The following is a 22,751-nucleotide window of genomic DNA, read 5'->3' on the forward strand; positions in this document are numbered from 1 at the left end:
ATATATATATATATATATATATATATATATATATATATAATCATTTTTATGTGTAAAATCCAAATTGGTGGTGCAGAAAAAAGTTGCGTAGAAATGAAGGAGATGCCTGACAAAGATAAGAGATGACTGATTATAACATTGTACGGTACTAAAGATACAAACCCCAATTCTTTTGCAGTTGGGATGTGTAAAACATAAATAAAAACGGAATATAATGGCTTGCAAATCCTTTTTAACCTATATTCAACTGAATATGCTACAAAGACAAGATGTTGTTCAAACTGATAAACTTTGTTTTTTGCAAATATTATCTCATTTTGAATTTAATGCATACAACACGTTCCAAAAAGCTGGGAAAGGGGGCAACAAAAGATTAGGAAAAATGAGGAATACTCCAAAAACACCTATTTGTAACATTCCATCGGTGAACAGTTTAAGTGGAAACAGGTGAGTGTCATGATTGGGTATAAAAAGAGCATCCCCCAAAAGGCTGTTTTTCACAAGCAAGGATGGGGCGAGGGTCACTACTTTGTGAACAACTGTGTGAGAAAATAGTCCAACAGTTTAAGAATAAGGTTTCTCAACGTACAATTTCAAGGAATTTAGGGATTTCATCATCTATGGTCCATAAGATAATTGAAAGATTCAGAGAATCTGGAGAAATCTATGCAAGTTAAGTGGCAAAGCCGAAAAACAACATTGAATGTCCGTGACCTTCAATCCCTCAGGCAACACTGCATTAAAAATTGGCATCATTGTGTAAAGGATATTGCCTCATGGGCTCGGGAACACTTCAGAAAACCATTGTAAGTTAACACAGTTTGTCGCTACATCTACAAATGCAAGTCAAAACGCTACCATGGAAAGCAAAAGCCAATATCAACAAGATGGACTGACGCAAAGTGGAAAAGTGTGCAGTGGTCTGACGAGTCCACATTTCAAACTGTTTCTTTAAATCATGGACGTCTGTTGAGCAACTGAAGATGTAAATCAAGCAAAAATGGGAAAGAATTCCAGCTACAAAGCTTCAACAATTAGTGTGCTAAGTTCCCAAATGCTTAATGAGGGTTATTAAAAGGAAAGTTGGTGTAACACAGTGGTAAACATGCCCCTGCCCCAGCTTTTTTTGTAACGTATTGCAGGCATCAAATTCAAAATAAGTGAATATTTGCACACACAAAAAAAGGTTTATCAGTTTAAATATTAAATATCTTGTCTTTGTAGTGTATTCAATTTAATATACCGGTCAGTTGAAAATGATTTGTAAATCATTGTATTCACTTTTTATTTACGTTTTACACAACATCGCAACTTCATTTGAATTGGGGTTTGTAGATATAATATGTGGATTGTGTTTAAGCATAATTCCATATCATGGGAATAGTAATTTCAACTCTTATTCTGATTGACTGTCATGCGTATATATGGATGTAGTTATGTATAGTTTTAGGATGTACTGTACCAGACAACAATAGAGTGGTGACAATTCTCAACAAACTACAAGTTGCATGCATGGGTGTCATCCTAAACCTACGTAATATGACCAACAGGAAGAATAAAAACGATGCTCGGACTTGGACGAAGCCTCACTTTATAATTTTCTTGTACATTTGCTTCTACATACATCAATGTTTTTGGGCCATACAAAGTTCACATTCTGCTCAAGGAACAACAGAATAGTTTTCAAGGCATGAAAACAAATTTAAAATCAACTGATGATACAACATACTTTCACACATACACACCACCGTTTCAACAGAAACAAAATTGCACTGCTGACAAGACTGTGAAGCAGTGCCCTTGACTAGCAATGACAAATGGATACAATATGCAAAATCTTAATAAGTTGCTTTTGGGTACCAAACAGGGGGAAAAGACTGTTACAGGTATTATTATGGGATGGTTTTGCTCTCCTGTCTCACAGATGAGGTGAGCTGAGGGTACTGGCATGTGTCAAGATCACAAATTATGGAGGTGGGAGGAGCGCAGACAATGTGAAAGACGGAACGTCTTTCACGTTTTAAGGGTTCAACATGGTCAATGAGTGTGCCTTGGGCTTCAGTATTGCATTGTACATGTGGCATTGTATTTCATGGGAACTTACTGATACTGTACACGATGTACAGTATCAGTAAGTATGAGGACATAGCTAAAGCTCTACGAAGAAAAAGCTATCCACTGTAAATCTGGGCCTTACAGTCCTGTTTACAATAGCTATACATTTGTCTGTTCGACAAAGATAATAATTGCAAGTTGAAAAATAATCCTAAACATCACAGGACCGTGGCCTCTCCAACAACTAATGTTAATTTAGATTAGTGGGGAGGAAAGCATGAATTGCCTAATTAGTTAATAGTATACAACAAATGAAGTAAACACCTGGTTTTATTGAGGATCCGACAGTCAGTATGGTAATTGGGTAATATTTGGGTCATGCAGCTTGTGTGGTTTTGTATCAAGAGTCTTCAGAAAGCTGCTGTCCCTGCATCAGAAATCTGTGTGAGAGTGGGTTTGTGTGTTGCACTGCCACAGTGGCAGGGTGTATCCATCATGATAAACAGGCAGACTTGGCGACTGTCACATGCAATCACACTTCACTCCGGTTCGTAGGTCCTCAAAGTGAAAATGAATGGTAGTTCAACGACATGAGGACTTAATATATCTTCGTTTTTTTTCCTTTTTTTGCTATCACTGTCTTTTATTTGGAGGGAGAGATTTGCCTCCTTTTTTCTCACAGCCAATTTATTTGTTATCATTTGACAATATCAAAAGCATAATGTGGGTTCATGAAATACGGTATGTCACTTTAATAAATGAATAATACGTGGGGAGGCTTAAGCTATGACCACTTAAGTTTTACTACGGACAAAAGTGCCAGGACACCGAAACTGAAATTAGAAATTGCAAATAAGTACCCCAACACCAACCCAGACGCCCCTCCACCAAATTAAGCAACCAATTCACACTTACATTTTCATCCAAGGGTTAGTCTTTAATTACTTAATTTGGAATCTAGAAGGAAGTTGGAGTTCCCAGAGAAAACCCACACAAGCCTGATGAGACCTTAAAAACACGACACGGGGGGCCTGAGCTGCTATTCGAACACAGAACCTCTCAACTTTGAGGCTGAGTTGTTAACCACGATGTCACCATGCTCCCCGTTTTATAGTTACATTTTATGTTAATACAGTATGTGATAACATTACTTCTCAATGTCTAATGTATTAACAATTTTGACGTTAAGATACAATCCCCCCCCCCCAAAATAAAACACATGACATAAAGTTATAATTTAACATGACAAGTGTTAAATGTTATAATCATCAAATTTGCAACCACTTGAAAGTCAAACGAGGGATAATAATGTCAGTCCTGCAGCTGTTGCAGCTCTCTCACACCATGGCAAGGATTGCCTTTAATGTAGTAATGACTCTGAAATGACACTGTGCTTTAAAAAGAGGAGGAGATGAGATTATAGGTCTCTCTATCTCCCTCACTCTCTCCCTAACCTGGATCAGCCACTGCTCTTGCTCGCCAAGCTGTTTGATTGGCACATGCTTTCACTTAACGAGGGATAATTACCAAGGAAAACAAGTGTGAGACCACATCTGCTCAGTGTAAAAAGAGGTGCAGGCCTGGTGCAATCTGTCAGACGGGGCTTTCAGGTTGTGTCCGTGCGTGCGTGCCTGTGTGTGTCTGTGTGTGTGTGTGTGTGTGTGTGACCGAATGTTTTACCCACCTTCTGTGGCCTCAGAGTCCAATACAAACCCTCCAGGACCCACCCTCCGACTTTTCCCGACAAGAAGCAGATTAATAGAAATCAGCATGTGGCTGTAAACACTCAGCGGGAAGAGCATATATCTGTGCGCACTGGTGCGCATAGGAAATGACCCGAGCTATCTGTAGGGGACAAACCAGGGGCCACCCCAGGAAGGGCAAGAGGCCAGTGGGGACTACCATCTACATCCCAATCAGTGTCCTACTGGCCAAGCTGTTGTTCCTTAGCTCACATTGCCACTGTTTTGTTTGCTTTCACACAATGCTTTAATTGTAGTTAAATACATAAGTGGTGCCAGTAATCAAGGCTTCAAATATTCTTCTTGTGTTAAATGCGAGTACTCGTGACAATTCATGTTTATTGTGAGATTAGTGTTTGCATATTTAAATATACTGATTGGAAGGGATTTATTATTTTCTTTTGCCATAAAAAAAATTCTGTTTGCTTTTCATATCTCATCAATACCAGTGCTGACACTAATGAACAGACCGACACCCCATTTATCTTCTTGTAATAGAATAATGAATGATTTGATGTTTCAATAAGTAACATTTAAAGAAAGGTTACTTTCTTGGACTACCTTCTATGAATTGACTCCAAAGCATTCATTCATTATAAGTTGTACCACACTAAATGTGTAATGAGGTACAAATGTACCTCTGCTATGTGGTTTATTTCTTCAATTCATAAGAAACAAAATAACAGAATGGGTATAATACGTTGCAAATATACCAAAATGATTCTAGAAAAAGAACAGACAGCACTGCTTATTTACTTTGACCTTAATGCAGTGAAAAGAAAATGTCTCAATGTGAATTGGCACTAATATTTGACAGCCTTTTAACCTCCCGACACTCTAACCCCCACTTCAACTCTATCCCACCATCTCCCTGCCACCCACTAGAAGAACAACATGGTTTTGCTTTCTTGCCCTGTGCTGACCCAGTTCTCACTAATTATCCACAAAGTATGCATCAAAGCTGCAGAAATTCTATAGATCTACTGCAGTGTAGCAGTGTAACAGAAACCAGGACAATTTCTAACCTAATCACAACCAGCCAACACTGTATGTATACTGTATGTATGTACTGTATGTATATACATAAACCCTCAAGAATGGATTTCTGTGAGCAACAATAACAGGTGAAAATACAAATAGCATGGTGATTGTTTCAAAATGGGTAATGTTGGGTCTTTTTTTCCCCCCCCTGACACAGTCACAGGCAGTGAGATCATGAGTTCTAAGACTGATGAAAGGCCACATCTGCTCGGGTTAAAACTTCAACTTCTAATCCTCACCTTCCTAATTTTTGACACTCCAGCTGCCCTTTTTGAGGACCCAACAAAAAATCAGAACAAGGTAGAAGTCTTCCCTACAGTTGTTTCAAACTAAAATTGTTCTTCACAAAGCCAGAAAGATGTATAGACCCACACACAGGTAAGGCGAGACACAGGCAAATATGATGGTTTGCTTTCTTATGACACAGGCTATTACCAAATTGAGCTGGCAGGTAATTCTAAGCCAAATAAATGTCAGCAGGTTTAACACAAGGAGTGGTCTTACAACGGCAGGAATTTTCTCCCTCTTTTGACAGGAAGTGTTATTATTCTCTTTATTTTTCACATCTGATATTACGCAGTTTCTTCACGTCTCTTCATTTCAACTTCAGAATGAAGGATCGTAAAAAAACTCTCAAAATGGACCCGTTTTAGTCCCGTTAATTTTTTTTGTGGGGGAGGAACGGGGGGGTTGACTTAATGCTGTCTGTAAAAATAAAAATCTCCAAGCAGATGACTACAATTCAATGTGAAATTAGCCATGAAGTTCTAATTAAAATTCAAACATATAGATACAAGAAATCAAAGAAAACATGGCAAACATGGAAAAGGAAAAATAAGTACAAGTAGAGACAAAACACTATAAATATACAACTTAAAAAGGCTGCTCAACACCCTCATTATAAGTGGCACCTCAGAGAGGCTTGGTGGGAATCAGTCTGACCTTGGTATCCTGTTTGAATATTGTTTTAATGTTGCAGCTGGTAATTGAGGATGCAACACAAACAGGACTCCTTTTCAAAGGGAAAGTTATTTTCCCTGGCAATGGAAATGCAAACAATCATGTCGCACATTTGTTTGTTTTTCAGCCCCACCACATAATTATCAAAGACACCAATTAAAACATGGATTTATAAATAAATCTATGTGATAATACCTATGACTACTTTAACTTGAACATTTTTAATCATCCTTACATTATTTTTTTAAATCTAGAAAGTAAATGACATGTTTTTGTTTAGAAACAAAAACATAGCATTATCGCATGTGGCTAGCACATCTGTATCACAGTCGAGAAGTTCTGGTTTTTTTTAATCTCAACTCGGGCCTTTCGGTGTTGAGTTTGTTCTAGCTGTGCTAGTGTGAGTTTCTCCGAGTAGTCTGGCTTTGTTCCATATTTCAAAATCATGCATTTGAAGTTGATTTAAACCTCTAAAGTGCTTAGCTACGAATGTGAGTGTGAATGGTTGTTTGTCTACATGTGACCAGCAACTGACTCACTGCAACCACTAGGGTGTACTTCAACTATCATCCACAGTGAGCAGGGGTAGTTCCTCACAACCCCTGAAAAGGGCAAGGCCCCTGCAACCCTGAACAGGACAAACAATATAGAAGATAGATGGATGCATGGACGAAATCAAATATGCAGTTAGTCTGTAGGGTAGATGAGTGGACCCTTAGAACTTTGAACAGTTAGTCTGTCTAAGATTTTATGGGAAATATTGTCTAAAAGTCAAACAAGAATGCTGAAAAGCAACAAAAAATAGGAGTGACGAGATGAGATATATTAGCTAGGCATCACCTCTCTCTCTCAATTTTCTCATGTGACTAGATTGTTATACTTTAGATGCCCCTAATGGTTTATTTAATTCGACACACGCAAGAGCTCTTTATGAAACAATATGCTAGCATTAGAATTTTTTATTTTTTTTTTCCTGGAAAAGATTTATACTTGGAAAAAGGAAAACATTTTCTGTGTAACTAAAACAAAGTAAACTACTGGGTCACTCTGGACAACTTAGGGAGAACACCTTGTACAGTAGTCTACACTTTAACATTTTCATTGCAACTCAACTTCCTTCACCTCCCTACTCTGTTGTCTTCAGCTTTTTTGCTTCACTCAACCACACCCGTTGCTCAAAGTTGTTGATAGTTAGATGTTATGGCCTAATAATAGGATGGACAGCACAGGGCCAAGAGCCTATTATACCTAGGTAATGGATAGTGCGAAAAGTTTCGAATGACATTGCCTAGAGATTGGACGACAGTGGGTGGAGCGATTTATGGGACCCACAAACACTCCCGTGCCCCCTCCCCATATGTGCTATTTATCTCTCGCCTGATAAGGAAGCAGATGAGGCATGCTTGTAGTTATGGTAAAGTTGCTCATAAAACTTACTCAGAGATAGTTCAAATATACTCAAGAGAAGAGCAGCGATCCTAAAACTTTGTAAATGCTTTGTTGTCTTTGTTTGAATGAATGAGTCCCTCATAGACAGACAGACAGACAGACAGACAGACAGACTGGCAATGGTGCAATACATGTCTCTGTATCGAAACGTTCGATACAGTGGTCACGGTACGCACTAAATGACAAAACTCGTTTTATATCAACCTCTGACAATGAGGAGCTGAGCTGTGCTCCGCCACCTTACGCCTTATTGTTGAGCACAGATCCACGACGCCGCTCCTCTCGCATTCATTCCGACCAAGGAAGGGTGCAATCGGAAATTCACCCGAATGCGCGGTCCCGAGTGTAGCAGAGCAGCACCGGAGGATATTTCCGAACGCACCCTAAGCTGCTGAGAGAGAAGCTAACACGCCGTTGCAACATGGCTAGTTCCATAGACCCTACTGATATTGAAAATCCTCCACACTCTTCATAACATGCTGCGGAGTGTCAGAAGAAGTTTCAACTCCCACCTCCGACAGAACTTTGCTCATGTTCCGGGGGAGGCGGGGGACATCGAGTCCGAGTGGACCGTGTTCCGCGTCTCCATTGCTGAGACGGCCGACCGGAGCTGTGGCCGTAAGGTGGTCGGTGCCTGTCGTGGCAGCAATCCCCGAACCCGTTGGTGGACACCAACGGTGAAGGATGTCGTCAAGGTGAAGAAGGACTCTTATCGGGCCTTTTTGGCCTGCGGGACTCCTGAGGTAGCTGATGGGTACCGGCTGGCCAAGCGGAATGCAGCTTTGGTGGTTGCTGAAGCAAAAACTCGGGTATGGGAGGAGTTCGGTGAGGCCATGGAGAAAGACTTCCGGACGACTTTGACGAAATTCTGGTCCACCATCCGCCGTCTCAGGAGGGGAAAGCAGTGCACCACCAACACTGTGTATAGTGGGGATGGGGCGCTGTTGACCTCGACTCGGGACGTTGTGAGTCGGTGGGGAGGCTTAAGACAAGAGCGTGCAAAAATCCTCTCGGACCCTCCACATCCCGGTCACCAGCTCTTCCAGCTCCTTCCCTCGGGTAGGCGCAACCGATCAATGCAAAACTAGAACGAGCAGACATTCCAACAGCTTCTTCCCTTTTGCAATCAACTTCTTAAACACCTAACCTACAATTTCATTGCAACATGCTGGCAATTTTTTGTCTTAAGTTTGTTGTCACATTTCTGTCGGGCCAATTATATATTACTCGTGCACTCACTGTAGTAGTCTCACCACGCTGCACTATTTGCATATCTGTTGTTGACAAATTCTGGCCACTCATGCCAAAGTAGCATCTGCTCCATTTGCACACTGACTGAGGAGTAGCTGCCACATTTGCACAATCAACATTGTCTCAGACTATTGTACTACTCACTTGAAGTCTCGGCGCTCTTTGCACCGGACTATTGCAATATTAGTCATTCGAACTGCTCTAAGAGCTAGAGGAGTCTGCATCTTTTTGCACAATTGTCAAAAAAAAGAAAATAATAATAATGTACCGGCATTACCAGATAACTAGCAACCCTTTATTGCTCAGTGACTGTTTTTATCAATGTCTTTATTTTTCAAAAGTGTTCTCTGTCAATTGACTGTCTGCTGTCGTACTTAGAGTGGCTCCAATTACCAGAGACAAATTCCTTGTGTGTTTTTTGGACATACTTGGCAAATATAGATGATTCTGATTAGATTAAAGGTTACGTTTCATATGCTACGGTCTCAATTTTAAAATTGGTGCAGACAGCTTTATCAGAGCCGACACAACAAATTATATTTTAATGGTGACACATAAACACATTAAGTAGTATGACAATTATATTCACAAGCAGCTACTCACAATTTTTAATGCACTCAGTAATGGTGAAACGCACTTTTGCCAGTGACTTTGTGATCGTAATGCAAAGTGATCCAATACAGCAGACCTAAAATGCACCTGGCATCTTCGAGCACCAACTCTTTCGTCATGCCCGCAAAAGTCTCCACACTTTTTCTCCACAACTGACCGCTAGCAACGCCGCTTCACTTCTTCAGCATTCAGCAGTTGCCATTATATTGTAGGCGCTACTGTGTGTGTGCACTCTAGAGTGCACACCGCTTCGCCTCATTCGTAAATGAGAGAGAAGGGGGGAAAATAGAGAGTTTAGCGTGCCTATGAACCGGAACGAAAGGTTCGGACAATTATTATAAACCGTCCCACCCCTAATTACGTTACTTAGCTGCAATAAAACGGTCACAATCACATCTTTTTTTTTTTTTAATCTTCCCAAACTAGTCTATGAAACTTGATGTTTGACCAGCTTGCTAAACAGTTAAATTAGCTTACCTGTCTTTATGAGTTTTGTAGTGGTGGATGATGTTCGTCGTTGTTGTTGTCTTTAATGCGCAAGTTGAATACCATGCAGCTTGCCATCGTCTTTTTTAAAGACTTAATCGACAACATAATCCTTGAATCCAAATTTTATTATCCTTGGAGCTCCTGCCATCGTTGTTTATGCAGGTGGCTACGTCCCAATGGATGTGCACAACAATGCAGACTGTGTTGCCAGGTTGGCTACTGTACACCACTGAACTATATTATATAAATAGAAATAAAATAAAAGCAATAAATTATAAACACCCCCTTTAAAAAAAAAAAAAAAAAAAAAAAAAATTGTTTACTTATATTCATCCATCCATCCATTTTCTTCCGCTTATCCGGAGTCAGGTCGCGAGGACAGCAGCTTAAGCAGAGAAGCCCAAACTTCCTTCTCCCCAGCCACTTCGTCCAGCTCTTCCAGGGGGATCCTGAGGCACTCCCAGGCCAGCCGGGAGACGTAGTTTCTCCAGCGTGTCCTGGGTCGTCACTGAGGCCTCTTCTCGGTGGAACATGCCCGGAACACCTCACCAGGGAGGCGTCCAGGAGGCATCCTAATCAGATGCCCAAGCCACCTAATCTGGCTTCTCTCAATGCGGAGGAGCAGCAGCTTGAGTCTGAAGACCTCCCTGATGATCAAGCTTCGCACCCTATCGCTAAGAGAGAGCCCGGACATCCTACTTCTATCCAAGAACATACATGAGTGCAGCAAAGGCCAGTTTTACTCATGTAATATTGTTCAAGGTGACTTTAACTTCTGCCAAAGTTATTTTCTGTTAGGATAGTTGTACTTTTACTAAAAAATTGCATTTGCAATTTATACAAAAGGTACTGGAATTTGCATACCGTGCCCGTAACACATGCACACCTAATGCTTGCCCTGCCTCTCTTATTCTAAAGCGTATCTTCATTAAACGTCATCATATTTTTTTTCAAAAATAACTACCATCCAAGAAAGAATATGTTCAACAAAATTGTGCTAATGTAATCTTTTTTTAAAGTTGCATCTGTCAATGTTTACATAGCATTTTCAAAAACCTCCACTTTGAGACTTTTTTTTTTCTCTCTCTTTTTTAAAGTTTGCCCTTGCGCTCCAAAATGCCATTGTCATTTTATTGAACTGCCAAAACAACAGTCTCACGTGTAAAGGGCCCCATGAAGACAAGACTGCAGCGAGGTCCGCAACGTGTGCCATTGGAGCAGCTTAGACCGTGGCAGGGTTCCTTTGTGTCCTCAACCCTTCAAGCCTTTTAATAACACACTTTATCGATCCAGTACGCTAAAGCAGCTGGCACTTTAGTGTTACTCAAGAAACCCCATGAGCACAACTAGGCAAACAAATGCAAATCCAAAGACGTGTTATCAAGCTTATGATTTGAATGTAACGGGACTTATTTATTTTCAATTTAATGTAAAATACAAATTTTCAATAGTTTTTCTTTTTCATTTCAATAATTATGATTATATGTGATTATAGCGATGATCATTATACTTTTTCAATTTCGTCTACATTTTTCCATTAATGTATTCTAATTTTTCCATATTGATTGAGTGGGGGGAAAACACAATATCAGTATGAGAAGCACAGGATCCATTTGAAATATATTTGGAAACAAGCATAATGCTGAGCAAAATTACCCTCACTTAAAAGTAAATAATACTGGGTAAAAAAATGCAATCTGAAAAACAAAGCGTTTCGAGGCGTCAGCTGAACGCTAGACAATAAATTAATAGCATTGCGTACATCTTTATGAAAGCTAGTCAAAGACAAAAATGAAGCTAAGCTGTCACTGAACAGGTCTTTGGAGTCAATGCATGATCCCGATGTAGCTGAATCTAAAATTTCACATTCAACGTTCAGCAGTGAGGGATAAGTCACCATTAAAACTGAAGTTCAACAAGAAATGTAATGCAAGCGAGCACAGGCCTCAAAAGATATTCTGCCTTGAATCAAAGCTCTCACACTGCCACTTTCAAACACTCAGTGAACAAGAAGCGACATTGATGAATGGGTCCAAAGGTTTATATTTCATGACACTCAAGCTATTAGTGACCACCTCTTGTATCACTGCAGCAAGAATAGGTCTGACTCTGCTTGGAAGACTTCCTACAAGATCTCTCTGGAAATGATAGTGAATTCATCCAAAACAACTTTTGTGAGGTCAGAGGTCACTGGCTCAATATGTTCATCCTGAATGTGTTTGTGGGGTTGAGGTCAGGACTCTAAGTTCTTCCACAGCAAACTTACTCAAGCATGTCTTTATGGACCTTACTTTGTTCACTTTGGCAAAATGATGCTGGAACATAAAAAAGGGCCTTCCCTAAACTGTTCCCACAATGTTGGAAGCTTGGATGTTTCCAAATTGTCTTTGTAAGACACAACATTAAGATTCAGGTGAACAATTCCTTATTGACTTATTTATTGATTAAAACGTAAGTTTCAAGAGCCTATGCCGTTTACTGGTCTAATTGTCTCCAGTGTTGCATTCCCACATTATCTTTGTCAACATGAAGCGGTATTTTTGCAGTAAAGCACAGACAAAATGCCAATGAGAGCGAGTGAGAGGGAGACAAAAGAGAAAACAAGACCTACTGAGAGATGGATAGAAGAGAACAAAAAAGAAATTAATCTAATGAGTAAAGAGCAATATGTTCAGGCAAATTAGCCCAGCAAAACCATGTGTATTAATTATCTTCAACATGACAAAAAAAAAATAATCATTTGCTATGACGAAAAGGCTATTTATGGCAATTAGGACACTTTACTTAATTATTAGACAGTAGCTAAAACCATTATTGATTCTCTCCCTAAAATAAAGCTCAATTAGATATACTGCAACTGGGTTATATGGGAACAACTACCACCCTTACATGAATTGCATGACTTCATTCCCTCCTATTATTTGATGCAAAAAAGTGGGGAAAGGATCTATCTGAAAATTAAGACAATAATTATCTGTAGACGTTTACCACAAATTTTCAACAACATTGCAATGCTTAGGTAAAGAATGTATACTTTGATTAATATGGGCCCCTCTCTAAAAATCTGGGACAAATCTAACCTTCAAATCTTAGCACTAAAAGCATTTAACATGATCATCACAATCATGCTGACCTTAGATTGTCTATAACAGCCATAATGCAAACAAACAATACAATTGAACTGTTAAAATAAAACCCCTTTTCTCCATCTTTTTTTATTACCCCCATTTCTGCATCAGCCTTTGCCACTGAAAAATAAAAGCCTTGACAGTCTGTGGCCATTCAGCAAGAGAGCAGAATGTATAATGGAAAACCTTTCAATATCTCATTCAAGAAAAACAAACAGGATTAAGTTTGTAACTGGAGATATTTTTTTTAAATTGCTCTCAAGTTTTGTTCCGGTTGAAGTTCTGTTTATATATATATTTCTTATGCATTGCAACAAATAAAATGGTAAATTTAATTATGAAGTTATACAAATTTGACTAGTGTGGAACCACCATGATGCATGGTTAAATTTGTGTTTTCAGAACAATCAGACATTTTACTGTAGATTGTACATTCCAATATAATGTATGAACACCTATTTTTTTTGTCTGAATCGTTCCTGGTCAGAAAGTATACACTGTATTTTTACTTGTCACACTTGAACTTACAGTACACTTTAAATTTATATAATTATTCAATTGGCTGCTATTCAAATTATAACCCTCCTTATGCATCTCGTGTTATCACACCTTTACGATGAAATATCGAACACTAAACATGAGCAGCTTTGAGATTTTTGACTTCACAGTGATCCGGCTTTTTTTTTTTTTTTTTTTTTTTTTTAAATCTTAAGGATTCCACTTTAGGAAAAAAAAAAAAAAAGGAACAATAAGGTCCACCATCATTGATTTGTGGGTTTTTGCATGCTTGCAAAATCTTTGCAATTGTGCAGGTTGGTGTGTACCTGCAGGGAATTGAGGAGGATGAAGATGTAGGCCATGACAATGGAGAAAGGTACCAGGACACCACACAGCCATGTCAATCCAAGAATGGGCAGCAAAACCAAAACTGCTTTAACAGCAGCCCTGCAACCATATGACATTAATGTTAAGCATACAGTACACATGCATGATTTTTAAACACACACTCAAAATAAATATATGAGTTGAAATATGTTGGCAAACTGACTAGTTCTAAGTTATCGTCTTAAAACGTGTTTTATTATTATTCAAATCCTCTCTTAGGGCCATGGGCACATTTCTAGATTTTTCTACTTCTTAGTGCTTTTTTTGAGGATATTATTGAGCAACCTTGGGTGACTAGCTGTTCCACACAGTTGCTGTGTGGCTGGGAAGACTCATGGGGTGACAACTTCCCACCTTAAATCTCATTTAATTCTGTTTAGAGTGGAATTAGCTTCCCACTCAGGTGACTGCCAAACCACACCAGCTGTGAATGTGTGTTCAAATTGTGACATGGATGGCGGCAGGCCCTAGCTTATTCAGTGGAGGAATTTGTTTGAGTTTCCGAGATGGCTGCCACCCAGGGGTGCCAAATGGTTCAAGGACAGCTTTGAAAATTCTTATAGTGCGCCTACTGTGAGGCCTGGTGGGCTGAGGCTGAAAAAAAAAAAAAAGAAAAAAAAAGAAAAGAAATACGCACTTTGACATAATTTTCACCAATAGAAACATTTACAAGACTTCTGGTCGGAAACCTACTGGATCACATGTGGGACAGATTCACAGATTAGCCTTTACCAGTTTCATGAGAAACACAGCTGTGATGTTTCTGCATGGCAGCATACCAATGGAGTGTTAAAAAGACAAGTCAGGCCAATATTTGTGCAATGCATAATTACAATGAAAATGTAAAACCCAAGCTAATTACAGTATCTTCATATTGCAATGGTTTATGTGATCGGTTGTTTTATTTTGTTTGTTTTTGTTTTTTGGATTGGTTAGATTTTTGGCTACACTTCAAATGACCATTCACAATAAGTTTAGAAATAATATCCCATGTTTCAACATTTAAATTGTAGAAAAATAAACTTGTAACATTGACTCCGCTTTTTTTTTTTTCATTCATCATGCAGTAATTAATATTTGTTGATGAGAGATGTTGCAAAAATGTACACGTTAAATTAGAGTTTAGTGAGTAAATGTTTTTCAAACAAACCTTTAGAATTTGGACAATTTCCTTTATAATTGTTATTTTAGTTTTTACCAACATGGTTATTCAATTGAAAAAAAAAACGCCATACAACTACATACATCCCATCCTATCTTTCGTCATTTTAATAGTAGAAATCTTGTAGAAAACTACGGCAAACGTGGAGACATTTCTTCTAAATCACATTCCTAATTTGATAATAAAATGGGTGAAAAAAGCAGAATCACATTGAGTCTTCATAATCGTACAACAGTATTGAAGAAATTGAACTGTAACAGCATAATAAATTATCTAATTTTCAATGCTTAAAAAGACCATTTGTCGGAATTAATTCCTGTGCCTGATGAAAAGTGAAAGACCATAAAAACGTCAGGGCCACAGGGGTTGAAAATATTTGAAGTGGCTGAAAAATGATGAATATTTTATGGACAACACTAATATAATCAATTCAAAATGTATTTCTATCTTACTTGATGAATGAGCCTCACTGTTTTACAAATGACAAATCCTTTTCTCTGGTGCCTTCTGAAGACAGCCCGCTTTTTCCAAGGCCTGTGACACTGTTGAATGATATTTTTAAAAAGGACAAATAGCGTCCCCTCATGGCCAGTACCTAACTTGCTCGTAGGTTTGTTCCACTGGACTGGCACCCATCGCCAACATAATGGACCTCCTCTTGGCTGTGGAGATAGTGATGACCACCACCCTGGTAAGTACCATGACATTCACCTGTAATAATAATGAATACTGATGATAATAATAATAATAACAATAATAATGAAGAAGAAGAAGAAGAAGAACAAACAGCAGCAGCCGCAACCCTAATGTATTAAATTATAAATATAGGTACTGCAAGTATTATAGTAAAACAAAATATGTATGTATATATGTGTACATTGTATTGGTACAGCTTAGAGGCAGTTGGCTGGATCTGGCTTTATGCCCCAAATTTTTGGTTGTGAAAGCTCTTGTGATACGAGATGGCATTTTTGATCGGCTGTTACACCTGCAACTTTGCGACGCCATTCATCTGCGATTCAAATTGAGAATTTCAGCAAAACTAGGGGCCCACGGTGAGCCACTCGCAAAAGCTATTGGCAGAACCATCTGCAATGTGCGACAGTTCAGTGGTGTTCAGCCGCATCGCTCGGTGTGAGACGGGCCTTAGTAAACTTCACTAAAAACCTATTAAAATAAAAAAATATATATTTTTTTAAACTATTAAAACATTACCTAGTTGGAAGTAAAACGACAAGAAAAAGCAGGACAAAGCTTTGTAAGGATAATCATTTTTTGTAAATTATACACAATAGAAAACACTTCAACATAGCATAAGAAAAACAATATGTATCTTGAGTCTCTTAGTTGCAGGACATTTTTCAGATGTACAATAAGTTACTTGCACATGTCATCGGTCATGTCAGCAATGAACAAAATACATAATACTGTGAAACGTGATAGCGTGTAATTTGCTGACCATGATGATGAAGATGACAGGCCCAGCAAAGCCCCAGATGACACCGTTCTGGACACTGAGCCAACAATAGCCATCAGCCAAGTATTTGCCTGAGGCAGACGCCAGTGTGATGGTGACTATGAGCACTGGCAGACCTGTAGGCAGGATAAGAACAAGTAAGAAATAACGGTGGAGAATTAAAGGATCGGCGTACAGTAATAGTAACATGAATAGGAATTGAAATAGATATGAGCAAAGTGGAAGATCAATAGTGGCACAGTAGAAGACTGTGATGGAAACAGTATTTTGAAATGTCAGATTTGACCTTGAAAATGTAGTAATAGAATTGAAAATTTCCCAAGATAAAATCACTGTACCCCAGCCGATGAGATAATAATACTTCATGTGTCTTTCTTCACTGAGGTTGACAGCAACCACCTTGCTCCAAAGCAGCAGACCCTCAACCAGCATCCAGCTGAAGGCAGCCATGAAGAACAGGTGGAGCAATGCTGCCACAAGTGTACACGCAACCTACAAGCACAGTAACCCAGGCGGGCCAACAGATACATTATATTACCCGTTTCAGACGCTCTGGTAATGCTCTTGAATGATGCCCAGTAAATGTCAATATTTCTATAGTGATGTATCTTCTGATATACTGCTTGCTCTGAATTTACTGAATTTGTACAAATACGCACATGCACACCCAGGCCAGTGACAGGACTACTGTGATTTTATGTTCATCAGCAATTTGAAGTTATTTATTATTTGAAGCATCCCTCAAAGGAACTAATCATCTATATAGCTGCCAGAATTTGTTTAATCAACCAAAAATAAATACAGCAAGATTGGAAAACATTCACTATGCAAAATGACTCTTTTGTGATGCATGCTTTCAGGAAATCTGTTTTTATATTGAAAATGTAAAATGGTTAACATATTTGGATGATGACTTTAATGCCCACGCGAACTCTAAATAGCTTTATTAAAATTGACAGTTCACCCACTTAATGATTACTCAGGCTATTTTGTACATTTGAAACCATTAAATGAATTTTCAAAAAGCAGCCCCAAGAGATGCAGCTTACCCTGGCATGACCTAGGGTCAAAAGGATCAACTGGCAACCATTGACTGACCACTGGGTGTCGAATGATTTAATACATTAGTGGTCATACGGAATGATGTATTGGTAGCTGTTTGGACCAGCTCATGTGTAAGCAGTTTAAGAACACATTTAACATATTATTATTATTACATGAGAATCATTTAAACTACATTTGCTTAGCACACCATAATGTATATTCTGAGCAACATTCCAACATCCTGTAAAGAGGTTATTACTACTTATTGTCTTGCATTCAGTTTGTTTGTCACCATTTTCAGTGTGTGTAATTAATGAGATTGTACTGCACCTTGTTGTGAATGGCTGAGCCACTGCACAGCAGAATCACTTGAGCACAGATAAGAGCAATAAACAAGTTCTTATGGATGGATGTCCTGTCAGATCGAGGTATACTAGTGGAAAACAAGAGGAAATATTTAAATTTTATGACGGTCTCACAAAAAAAACATTGTGGCCAAAAAATTATATTGATGGTTGAATTAAATTATTCATGATTAAATAATAATAGTAATAATAATAACAATAATAATAAGAATAATACTCAACTATTTTTTAAAATGCTTTCATGCATGTTATACATATCACATGTACTGTGCAATGTTCCATTCCGTAGACACCAAGTAAATTGTGGTAGCAGCTCCTTCGTGGCCTACTGTATTAGGATCCCTCTGTGAACCTCCTGCTAATTAACAGTCACAGAATGCTACCATAAACCTTTAATTAGAATATTAGTACCAGTCAATACTTTGAACAGCCACAGTAGAAAAGCACTGGCAGCTACAGCAGCTCTTTTTGGTGAATTGGTGACATCAAATCCAATTAAGAGAACAGTTGAATCCTGTCTTTCGTCTACTGTACTGTATATGAATCATCTGGATAAAAACATTACCATTTTAAAGAATTAAAAATATGGAAAAAAATGTTTTATACAAAAAAAATGACGTGAGAAAACCACAGTAATGTTGCGCTGTGTAATTCTAACGTGGTAAAGCTCTGTCAATTATTTATGTTACATTCAATTCATCTATGGTCACTACTTATGGCCACTTAAATGATGTAAGCCAAATAAATGATCTGTCCTCTCCTTAAAAAAAAAATGATCAAGGAAATGAAATACCGCTCACTGGTGCTGTTGCTCCTTTGCATTAACAAGTGTTTGTGACTATATGAATTGGTGTGCATTCTAGTCAGAATACATGGACAATGTATTGAAACCCACAGGTGTTTTGTGTGGAAAAACTGTGTGAAGAGCCATGACGTCAACACCTCTGGGATGAACAAGAACAGAGACTGTGAGCCAGGCCCTCTCTCAGGTTCAACATCATTGATCTCTGACCTCACAAATGTGCTTTGTGAAATTCCCAGAGAGACACGCCAACATTTTGCAGAGAGTATTCCCAGAACAATGGAAACTTATTACTGAAGAGGGGGACAAACTCTGTATTGTCCACTGTTCATCTTAGTATAAGGTAGGGGTTCTCTCAGTACCAGTATAAAAAGCCATGTACCCATGTCAACCTACACCGATATGATGGCGCAAAGCAAAAAACAATGTCAGTGGTGTATGAAATCCATTGGTGATCAGCTCAAAACAACAGCAGACTTGTTTCCCCCCCCCCCCCCCCCCCACTGTTTCATTTCATTCTTTCCACATTTTGGACATCCCGGAGTGCGTCAGTCCTGAATTTTTCAAATGAAGTGCTCATAGTCAAGTTTTTCAAAACCCATTTGTGTTTTTGAACATATTAAATTTGCCTAAATTCTCTCTTTCTTGTTGTAAGAATGTAATTATTGAAACTTTACGTAAACTGCAAAATTAATGCTTTCAACTCTCACTTCTGAAATCAATTGATTAACTACTAACTCATTTAAGGTTGTTTGAGGAAACAAATCACATGCAGTTTCAATGTGCCACCTTTACTAAATGTTAACAAGGAAGCCATGCGATATTGTGGGTGAGCAGGACAGCACGAGCAGGTACTCACTCCAACACAGTGAACAGCATTAATGTCACCACCAGAGCACACAAAGATGCTCCTGAGCCGATGAATGTCAGCTTGGTCAAAACAAGTTCTTCTTTGGGACTCCACTGGGACAAATGGGAAATCGTGTGTAAAAGAGAAAAGTGGAGAATATTGTTAGTGTAGTAAATAAGTGTGACTGAACTTGGGCTAAATGGTAAATACAAAAGTCCTCACCTTAGCCATGCTTCACTTATTAGATACTGAATAACAATACCATTTAGGGGGCTTTAAAGTAGACTTTAGTAGACCTGTGCATGGCATAGGGTTACTTGCATGTACTTGAACCCCTATACTTCTGGCCTCGGATCTGTAGTGTGGGCCTCTGGGGATGATGGGCCTGTTTCCCCCTCCTCCTCTTGGGTCAGGTTTTGTCCGTGTGGCCCTGCTCTCGGTCCCTGTGTGCCATGGAGGTGCCCGCTGGCCCCACTCCGGGGGCCTCGTCCTGGACTCTGGGTATATACTCTGGGCTGGGGTCGTGCTGGTTCACCCCGGGCCTGTGTTCTTCACTTCCCTCTCCGCCGTGGTCGTCGCGCCTCTCTCACTCGGGCTCTGTGGGGTCCCCGGCTGACTTCAGGGTCTATGGTAGGGTGTCGGCACATCCCGCCAATTGGGCGGGTCCGCCTTCTGTGCCCTGTTGTGGTTGCTGAGCGGTGGTGTGTTTGTGTGTGTGTGTGTGGGGGGGATGATGAGGCGGATGCCGGGCCGAGTTCTGGCACATCTGTGCTTGTCTGCAGGTCTGGTCGCCCCCCTTCTCTGCCCTGCCGTTCCTCCAATTTTAATGAATCATACACCCGTCAGTGCGGGCAGGGCAGTTTTGGGCTGCAGAGGACACTTGGCCAGGTGTTCCCGTACGTCGGCCTGCTCTCTAGACCGCCATGCCTTTCCCCTGCAGATTTTTAATGCACCACATACAGCGGCTGAAATAAGTATTTAACACATCACTATTTTCTCATTAAATATTTCCGAAGGTGCTATTGACCTCAAAACAACTCAAGTAATCCATACAAACAAAGAAAGTAGAAACAATAAGATCGGAAATTAAGTTGTGTAATAATGTCAAATGACACAGGGAAAAAGTATTGAACACGCCAACTGCTATTTATTTAATACTTTGTACAAAAGCCTCTCCTGTATGGAGAAACTAGTTACATGCATTTTTCTGGTGTGATTTTGGCACACAAGCAGTCTTAAAATCTTGAAAGTTCCGTGGGCTTCTTTTATGGGCCTTGAGTTTCAGTTCTTTTCATAGATTTTTGATTGGATTCAAGTCAGGTGATGACTGGGCCATTTTAGCAGCTTTATTTTTGTTCTTTGAAACCAATTGAGAGTTTCCTTGGCAGTATGTTTTGGATCATTATCCTGCTGAAATGTCCACCCTTGTTTAATTTTCATCATCCTCGTAGATGGCAACAAATTTTTGTCAAGAATGTCTTGGTACATTTGCCCATTCATCCTTCCTTCAATAATCTGAAGTTTACCAGTACCATTTGCTGAAAAGTAGCCCCACACCATCATGTTCCCACCTCTGAACTTGACTGTTGGTATGGTGTTTTTAGGGTGATGTGCAGTGTCATTTCTCCTCCAAACGTGGTGTGCATTGTGGCATCCAAACAGTTCAATTTTGCTCTCATCTGACAAGACTGTATTCTCCCAGTATTTAACTGGCTTGGCCAAATGTTGGTCAGCAAACTTTAAGCATGCTTTTTTTTTTTTTTTTTCCAGCAATGGGGTCTTGCATGTGAGCCTGCATACAGGCCATGGTGGCGGAGTGCATTACTCACAGTAACACAACAGTACCTACTAATTCTAGGTATTTTTGAAGCTCTCCACAGGTGGTCCTTGGCTCTTGGACAACTCTTCTGATTATTCTTTGCACTCCTCTGCCAGAAATCTTGCAAGGAGCACCTGATTGAGGCAAATTTATGGTGGTATGATTGGCTTTCCACTTATGTTTTATGGCCCCAATCGTGCTCAATTGAACGTTCAGAAGCTTGGATATGTGGCTGTAACCAATCCCATCGTTATCTTTTGCAACAATTACTTTGTGACGGTCTTGAAACAGCTCTCTGCTCTTACCCATCATGAGATGTGTCTTGACTCACACCTTTGGAAATTAGACCTTTTTGGAGGCCATCAACTAGGACTGAACCAGCTGATATTCATTTGCACTAAGCAGGGGCTGGATTGCTGTTTGATTATTGATAGATTTTAGGTGTTGTCTTGGCTTTCCATGTCTTTTTACACCTCCCTTTCTTAATGTGTTCAATACTTTTTCCCTGTGTAATTTCAAATTTTTACACACAATTTATTTCTGATCTTATTTGTTCTACTTTCTTTGTATGAGTGGATTATTTGAGTTGTTCTCAATATATGGTGAAATTCGATAGCACCTTTGAAAATATATTTAGTGAGAAAAATGGTGACGTGTTAAATATTTATTTCATCCGCTGTACATTCGCACATCTTTTGGGGAGATGGTTGGCCTGATTGGGGGTGACAGTTTTGGATCATCATTGCTCCCTGACCGTCTTGCCTCATCCCCACTGGTCTTCCAAATTTCAATTCACAACAACCCAACACACACGATCACGGTACAGGGATAATGGTTGCCAGTCGGGAACCTGGTTAGGGTGGGTAGTGGGTATTCACATTTCTCTTGGCTTGATTCCTGGGTTCTGGACAAACCCCCCCTGTACCCCCCCTTTGGGTCCCCGCCTTCCTCTGCCCTCTCCTAGCGCCCTTGCCCATCAATGCTCACGGCAGGCGCTTAACATGGGCTCCCTTTTGGGGGTCTGTGACCTTTTTCAGGTGGCAGCTGGCTACTGGGTTAAGCCCTGTTGGTGGTTGGGGCCCCCATGCTCTCTGCGGATGGTATGGGCTGTGGGGGCGGGGGGGTTCTCACCAGGTGTCCCCCCACCCACAAATAAGAACACGAGATGACTGTTGTAACATTACTTGTAGTCATATGTCAAGACTGTCTGCTGTGGTTTGCACCCCTTTTCCCCTTGTCCATTCTGTCCCTAATTTTTTTAAACTATTAAAACATTACCTAGTTGAAAGTAAAAGGACAAGAAAAAGCAGCACAAAGAGCTTTGTAAGGATAAGCATGTTTTGTAAATTATACACAATAGAAAACACTTCAACATAGCATAAGAAAAACAATATGTATCTTGAGTCTCTTAGTTGCAGGACATTTTTCAGATGTACAATAAGTTACTTGCACATGTCATCGGTCATGTCAGCAATGAACAAAATACATAATACTGTGAAACGTGATAGCGTGTAATTTGCTGACCATGATGATGAAGATGACAGGCCCAGCAAAGCCTTGTCCATTCTGTCCCTCTGCCTGTCCCCTAAAAGCCTTTTCTGTCCGGCTGCATTTTCAATA

The 22,751-nt window shown here is 39.6% G+C and overlaps 1 protein-coding gene across 2 annotated transcripts in view; it reads right to left on the bottom strand.

The window, feature by feature from the left end:
* LOC133406695 (adhesion G-protein coupled receptor D2-like) overlaps positions 1 to 22,751 on the bottom strand; it is a 98,770-nt gene that overhangs the window by 62,186 nt on the left and 13,833 nt on the right. For both annotated transcript variants that reach the window (XM_061684498.1, XM_061684499.1), the window contains exons 14-19: positions 19,322 to 19,425; positions 17,626 to 17,728; positions 16,590 to 16,743; positions 16,234 to 16,367; positions 15,370 to 15,485; positions 13,552 to 13,672 (exon numbers count right to left, since the gene is read on the bottom strand). In XM_061684498.1, coding sequence (XP_061540482.1) covers positions 13,552 to 13,672; positions 15,370 to 15,485; positions 16,234 to 16,367; positions 16,590 to 16,743; positions 17,626 to 17,728; positions 19,322 to 19,425 — 732 coding nt within the window. The remainder of the gene's footprint in view (positions 1 to 13,551; positions 13,673 to 15,369; positions 15,486 to 16,233; positions 16,368 to 16,589; positions 16,744 to 17,625; positions 17,729 to 19,321; positions 19,426 to 22,751) is intronic.

The sequence above is a fragment of the Phycodurus eques genome, chromosome 8 (assembly GCF_024500275.1).
Source record: "Phycodurus eques isolate BA_2022a chromosome 8, UOR_Pequ_1.1, whole genome shotgun sequence".
NCBI lineage: Eukaryota > Metazoa > Chordata > Actinopteri > Syngnathiformes > Syngnathidae > Phycodurus > Phycodurus eques.